Source organism: Pygoscelis adeliae, unplaced genomic scaffold (genome assembly GCF_000699105.1).
Source record: "Pygoscelis adeliae isolate BGI_AS28 unplaced genomic scaffold, ASM69910v1 Scaffold232, whole genome shotgun sequence".
Classification (NCBI taxonomy): Eukaryota; Metazoa; Chordata; class Aves; order Sphenisciformes; family Spheniscidae; genus Pygoscelis; species Pygoscelis adeliae.
The window spans coordinates 4,526-11,201 of record NW_008824473.1 but is presented as its reverse complement, the minus strand read 5'-3'; the positions used below and the strand labels follow the sequence as shown (position 1 = coordinate 11,201).

The 6,676-nt window shown below is 51.8% G+C and overlaps 1 protein-coding gene and 1 long non-coding RNA gene across 2 annotated transcripts in view; one reads left to right on the top strand and one right to left on the bottom strand.

Annotated features, from left to right (window-relative positions):
- WDR91 (WD repeat domain 91) overlaps positions 1-1,650 on the top strand; it is a 16,672-nt gene extending 15,022 nt beyond the window's left edge. The window contains exons 13-14 of the mRNA XM_009321334.1: positions 636-748; positions 1,510-1,650. Of these exons, the coding sequence (XP_009319609.1) occupies positions 636-748; positions 1,510-1,650 (254 nt within the window). The remainder of the gene's footprint in view (positions 1-635; positions 749-1,509) is intronic.
- A 3,807-nt stretch (positions 1,651-5,457) lies between these two features.
- LOC103914615 lies at positions 5,458-6,583 on the bottom strand. Its single transcript, XR_663487.1, has 2 exons — positions 5,959-6,583; positions 5,458-5,665 (listed from the first exon to the last, which is right to left on the bottom strand). It is a non-coding gene; the product is annotated as an uncharacterized LOC103914615 (long non-coding RNA).
- Between the last annotated feature and the right edge of the window lie 93 nt (positions 6,584-6,676).

Below are 6,676 nucleotides of genomic sequence, written 5' to 3'. Positions count from 1 at the left end.
CCTGCTGAATAGCGGAGTTAACTTGGCCTTGAGCCATGCAGTCTTGGCTGTGCCGTATAGCAGTACCACTGCCAGAGGCTGAGTCTTGAGGAGGGGAATTAATGTGTGACCTTCCAGTTGGAGGCAATGGCTTCACATTAGTCCTTCTTCCCTGAGCAATTTCTGTTTCTCAGGTTTTGTCCTCTTCACCCTGTCCTTGTGATGAAGGCAGTTTGGGCCTCCCTCTTCTGTGAATGAGGGATCTGCTTCTGGCCCGGGTGCTGAGCTGTAGGCTGCAGTCCCAGGTCTGTGGGAGGACAGAGCTGGCAGCAGCTGTGGGGGTAGACAGGTTAGCAAGGGGAGGAGAAGAGGAAAGGTGGCGGTGGGGCTTAGGTGCGGAATGCCTGCAGTTGACAGTGAGCATGTGAGCAGCCCTGTAAAGCTGGAGGAAGAGGTGACTAGTTACAGGCAGTGATTTTTGTGGCCATTGTAAAAGCCACGTGCTGGAGAATAAGCACAGGGTGCTGGGACTGGATTGGGCTCCCCCAGGCTGGCTTAGAGGGCTGGGACAGACCTTATGAATGTAAAGGGCCTCTCTCTCTTCACCTCAGCTCTGTGCAAGTATGAGGAGTGTTCAGTACTGGTTCTCCCCTCAGATATGCAGCAGCACGAGTGCGCCATGAGCTGGAAGGCACATGATGGGGAAGTCTACTCCGTTGAGTTCAGCTATGATGAAAACACAGTCTACAGCATAGGCGAGGATGGCAAGGTAGGCTCTGGGTGACCTTCTACCGGTCAGTTGGCAGCGAGATCCCTTCTGGAGTCTTCTCCATATGGTGGGGATAGCAGTAAAAATGCCCTCAGAATCTGGAGGATCTGCAGGCTGCTGACTGTAATCTTAGGTGTGCAGCACCATCCTGCTGGATGCAGTCTCTGCAGAGAGAGTGGCTGGAAAGCATATTAACAGCTGGAGCTGTCTCAGACCTTTGTCTGCAAATCCTGCTGTTGGTGACATCCCCTTCCTAGGGAATCCATGTGAAGATGACCTTTCTGGGCCTCTGACGTCACCACATTTGAAATGTGGGATTCACCAGGGAGCAGATCCTTGATCGCGTCGCATAAATTTCTTTGTCAGCAGCTCCCTGTTGCTTATAATAAAGGTTTCAATTTCTGCAGTTCCACAGTCTTCAGCAGTAGAGGTGTGGCTCAGGGAGGGAGACTGCCTGAAGGTGTGGGTCCTTGGCTGATGAGAGTTTAGTGAATTCCCACCATGATCCTGCACGCAATGTGGAAGGACACATAGGCAGCAGTGCTCGTGGAAGGTAGAGCATATGTTTGCCTGGATAGTAGGCACTCCTACAGCCTTTGCAGCCTATGTTTTATAAATCTAGCCACTTCGATATAGATGTCAAAATGCCATCTTCTGTTTGTGAGGAATAGCCACTTTGCTTAAAAACGACGAATGGCCCCTCTGCTTTCATCCCAGTGAATTTAACTATGGGCTTTTGTCATCTCTTTTTGTTATTCTAGTTTATTCAGTGGAATATTCACAGAAGTGGCTTGAAGGTGTCTGAGTATGATCTTCCCAGCGAAGCTACTGGTCCTTTTGTTCTGTCTGGGTACAGTGGCTACAAGCATCTGAAGCAGCACCTACCCATCCCTGCTCTGTGAAAGCTGCCGCTCAGTTTCATACAGTGTGCATTTTAGCAGTGTGTGGTGTTTAGCAAGTGTTTGAACCCTCTGTGTTTGGCCCTCTCTATGTAGCTAGAGTATGCGTGCTCCTTGTTCTTAAAGCTTAGCTGCAGCAGTTTTCCTCGGTGCCCAAGTGCCTAGGACAAAGTTTTAACTTTTTTTTAATATACTGATGCAGGCCAGTTCAATGCAAAATGTGTGATTGTTGACTGATGCTCATCTTTAATCTGCCTTGTGTGCTTGCTGATGTTATGCTAGTCTCAGCCTGATTCTCTCCTCTTACTGTGTACTGAAATGAAGTGAAGGGTAAGGCTGAATGGCTCCAAGTCCCCAAGTTTCTGTGCGGCAGTAACAAGCAGTTACTGATTGCATGCCCCTTGCCTGCCTCCTCTTGAGTTAATACCCATCCGTATAAGCCATTGCAAGGCAGATTAGATGCAATTTTTTACTTTGCATCTAGGGCATTCAGAGCACCCACAGTAACGTGAGCTATAGCTTAGGCTTATGCACTCCTCATCAGCGTGTGCTCTTAGCCTGCTTTGTTCAATTACTGCAGCTCAGCTGATGTCAGAAGCTGAGCTGCTTGAGAACACATGCTTCTGTCATGAGACTGGAAATTTGCTTCCTCATGTGTGCTACATACATCTCAACATCTCTCTGATTTTCTGCTTAATTAGGTATGCTGATAGGGATATGGAGTCTGTAGCAGGCTTTGGCTTCTCCTGTGGGTGTACTGCCCCCACTGCAGAAACTTGCTTCCTTAAAATCTTATGCTTTCCTTCTTTTAGTTAAATGGTGAGGAAAAGGTTCTGGAGAGCTGCCTTTCCCTGGGAGGGCACCGAGCTCCTGTTGTCACAGTGGATTGGAGCACAGCCATGGACTGCGGGACCTGCCTCACTGCCTCTATGGATGGGAAGATTAAATTAACAACCTTACTGGCTCAAAAGTCTTAACCTGGACAGTGCTGAAGGCAAAGAGCAACAGACTTGACAAAAGCAGCGCTAACTCCACAGGAACAAACTGCATGGGAGAGAAGACAAACCACAGTCCCTCTTCTCATTGTAGCTTTTGCCTCTTGACAAACGTTAAATACATTTGCCAAACCACTGTGCAATAGAATGCCGGTATGGGACCGGATCAGTGGGAGCACTGAAAAGTAAGTCTCCACTGACCCACTGTGGCAGCTGGACTCCCTCCGTTAGGGAGTCTTGGGTAGCACATTGCTAGAAGGCTGCTGGGATCACACCAGGGGTTCTGCAGAAGGTGGTGAGGCTGGAGGAGGCATGCATGAGGCACCACAGTGCATGCTGATAAAATAGCTCAAACTGGAAAGGCCGGTGCGAAACCAGAGTATTCTTTTGGTATAACATTTGTTGTTGTGCTTTTTTGGGGTTTTTTTGTTTGTTTTTTTTCCATAAAACCAAAATATTCCCTTGCACTTGATTTCTGTGCTCTCTTCAGCTGTTGCTGCAAAACATGGAGGGTGGCTGGGGCAGTGATGTGCCAAGAAAGTCTCCTGCATGGAGAAAAGACCTCTGTGCTTTCACCAGGTGCTTCCGGCACGGACACCCGCACACCGAGGGGAACCAGTGCAAGACATCCAGGAGCAAAAATAGTTGTGTTTGTTCGGAGGTATTGTGTTCCCTTGCGATACCTGCTACCAAGTAGAGGAGAGATCCCGAGTCAGACTTTTTGAAATGCTCATGCTGGAGTTCAGAAGCTACATCATGCCTAGCAGCTACCTGATGGCGGATAGGAGGAGGGAGGGCCAGAACCAGTCTGGTCCTGTGTAGTGCTCTCTGTCACTGGAGCTGTCTCTCCCCCCGCACCCCGCCAACATCAGGGCAAGTGCTGTGCTCAGGTATTGCATAGTCTTTGAATGGACTGCTAAGCAGCCAGATTTCATCTGCTTACACATCACCACGGAGCTTACTGCTGCTTCTGACCTTGGCCTTTATTGGGAGTTTACAGTACTGTTCCTTGGCAGAGCTCTCATTCTCAATTATATGACGAACGGGTCCAATTTACTGTGTGAAGATAGCTTTGGTATTTTCCAAAGGGAGGCCATTTTGGTTTTAGAGCCTGGACATCCGTTAACATTCACCAGTGTGAAGGGTGATCGCCCGGAGAGGAGGTGGGACATTGTTTCGGTCTGGTTTTGCCAAGTGTGCTTTGGCGTATTTGTGAAGAGTGGCTCGTCAAAGTTGTAATGCCTAGCTAGCTATTGCCTTGCGTTTGAAGAGAGGGGGACCGGGCCAGGGGGGCCTCCATAGCCGGCAGCTTCCACTGCTGCCCAGCCAGACCTGAAGCGTGATGGTGGTTCTCCACTTCCAGGTCTCGAGCTGGGGGTTGGAAATCAAGATTTGCTTGGCTAACTCTACGGCCATTCTTCACTGGTGGCATCACGCTTCAGAACGTGGCTTGGTGTCTGAGAAGGTTGTTGCCGTCTTTGTGCCTGGAGATGTTGGATGCAGTCTGCAGTTGTTCTGTCTGTTGCATGTAGCCCAAGGAAGACTACAGTTACAGCTGAGGTCCGACTTGGGCAAAAGGCTCATTCAAGCAGGCAGGAGGTCTAGCCGAATCAAACTGGGCCTGCAGCGTGAAATTTCCAGATCACTGGGGACATTTGTGCCTTGAAAGCACAGCCTCGTCGAGGCTGGAAGGGGCCGCATCTCGTCCGTCCCTGCCCTGCTGAAAGCAGGGTCAGCCAGGGCAGGTCGCACAGGGCCACGACCAGGTTGGAGCATCTCCAAGCATGGAGACTCCACCACCTCTCTGTGGCCTAAATAAGCCGCCCTCAGGCTGAGCTGGTGCCTCCAGCCCCAGCCCAGGTCCCTGGGGCCTCCAGCCCATGGGCCCAGGAGGCCCACTGAGGCGTAGACAGAGGCCTCCAGGCCCTGCCTGAGCTCTGTCATGGTGTCCCTGTCTCCAGCTCTGTCTCAGCTGTGCCCGGCCACAGACCGCGCTGCTCCAGACCCCAGCGCGCAGGCTGCCTTCCCAGCCTGCCCTTGGCCTCCCTGTGGTCCTGCCTGGCCCGTCACTGGGCTGCATCTGACCCTGCTCGCCACCACTGGGCCTGAACCCCAACCCGGCCTGGCCCGACTTCCTGGCTTGCCCTCAGAGCTGCTGCCTCACCAGGCACTTGTCCGTTCCTCTGGGTTCTCAGCTGCCCCGGGTGCCCACCCTGGGACCGCCCTGCTCCCCTCGTTCGCGTAGGCTGAGGCCAGCAGGGCAGGGCCCAGCTGTGGGGCACCCTTTGGCTCCCTGTCCCCGAGGAAGCAGCGTGCCTGCGCTGCTCCCTGACACCGGTCTCTCACCACCCTCACGAGAGAAAAGGTTTTTCCTTAGGTTGAGGTGGGATTCCCCCTGTTCCAGCTTGTGCCCACTTCTTCACACCTTTCCCCTCGGCAGGCTACAGATCCATCGGATCCCCGTGGGGTCTGCAAAGCTTCCATGGCTACCAGAAGCTCGCCCACCACCTTCTGCCCAGACCACCCGGAGGATTGCTCTACGGAGGCAGGAAGAGTCTGGTAACTGATTATTAGCAGCAGCTCAGCGCTAGTCCCTGATCTGAGCACAGTCATGGTTCACGCCTCCCCAGAGGAAAAGGACACAGATGCGTGCTCCCTCTCAGAGGCGACTGCAGGACTGATTTTCATTCAGAGCAAGGGCAGAGAGGGACGTGCTAACTGCCTGCATCAGAAGAGAGCCTGAGTGAGCCTTCAGCACTAGGCCTCTCCTCATCCAAACCCGCTAGGTCCGAAGCACTCCAGTTGTGCAGCAAAATAAGACACGTACTAGATGATGCAGTTTATTAAACACCCAGCTGCAACAGAACACTTGGAATTAGATGCAGGGAAGTGGCTGCACAAGGTGGAAGGCAAAGGTTTCCAGGCTTCATTCATCTCCCTGTGAGCACTCTGTTTTCTGGCACTGGCACTTCCTCTGCTCCAGCATCTCCTCATCGCTAACCGTGTTGGAGGTTCAGCTGCGACTGTGGAAGGGCAGGAAAAGAAAAGGCTGTGTGTTAGTTTTACAGCAGGCTGGGCCAAAGGCGGCGCTGGAAAGCGGGTCCTGGAAGTACAGCACTAACGCGCAGATCCAGATACCGAAAACCAAACACGCAAAATGTGTCAACAACAAACTTGCAGCCTTTGGGCTACAGACACATGTGGAAAATTGCGTTACATGGACATAGGGATCAACTTCTTGTGGGTTTTGCCTTATTTCTTGCCCAGCTCTTTCTCCCATCTCTCTTTTAGGCTGCTGTAGTTGGCTGTGACCCACCATGCTAGTCTCCCAACGGCTTCTGAGGTTAAGCCCTGGTTCTGCCCTGGTTCTTCCCGAGTCCCACGCGGAGTGGACAACTTTTCTCGCAGGTCCTGGGTTTATGTTGCCCGCCGCATGCGTTTTTTTGACTGCATCTCCACCTGTTGGGAAATGTCACCAACTTGTAGGCAGCAAAACAAAAGGAACTCAAAGAGAGAGCTCTAAAGTTACTCACTTCTGTGGCAATCCGTAAGGTGGGGGTCCATCGAGACTGCATTCGTCACCTGCTGACAGAGTATTCAAACGTATTAAAATCTTGATGTATGGTGACCAGCTCTGCTTCTTCTTGCTCGGGGCCCCTGGGACCGCGTCCTGGCCGGTGAGGCCATTGAGCTCAGCAGCCCTGCTGGGACTCCTGGCTCATGGTTTTTACCCATCACGGTAACTACCTCCGTGTTCATCACCATCATCACCAATCTACTGCTACAACAGCAGCAGGAGCCTCAAGAGAAGTCAGTCGATTGCAAAATACAGCCAACAGATAATTAGCAGCACGGAAAAAAAGTATAGGAAAAGAATCGTACAGGTTCCAGCAGAAAAAAACAATCGCCTCAAATCCACCAAACAAACCAGAGCTCACCTTTCTTCTTCTTTGTTTACCAACTTCGTTGGCCACCTCAGAACAGCTGTTCTTCATCTCCTCCTGGGAACTGAGCTGGGACTCTCTCTTTCTCCC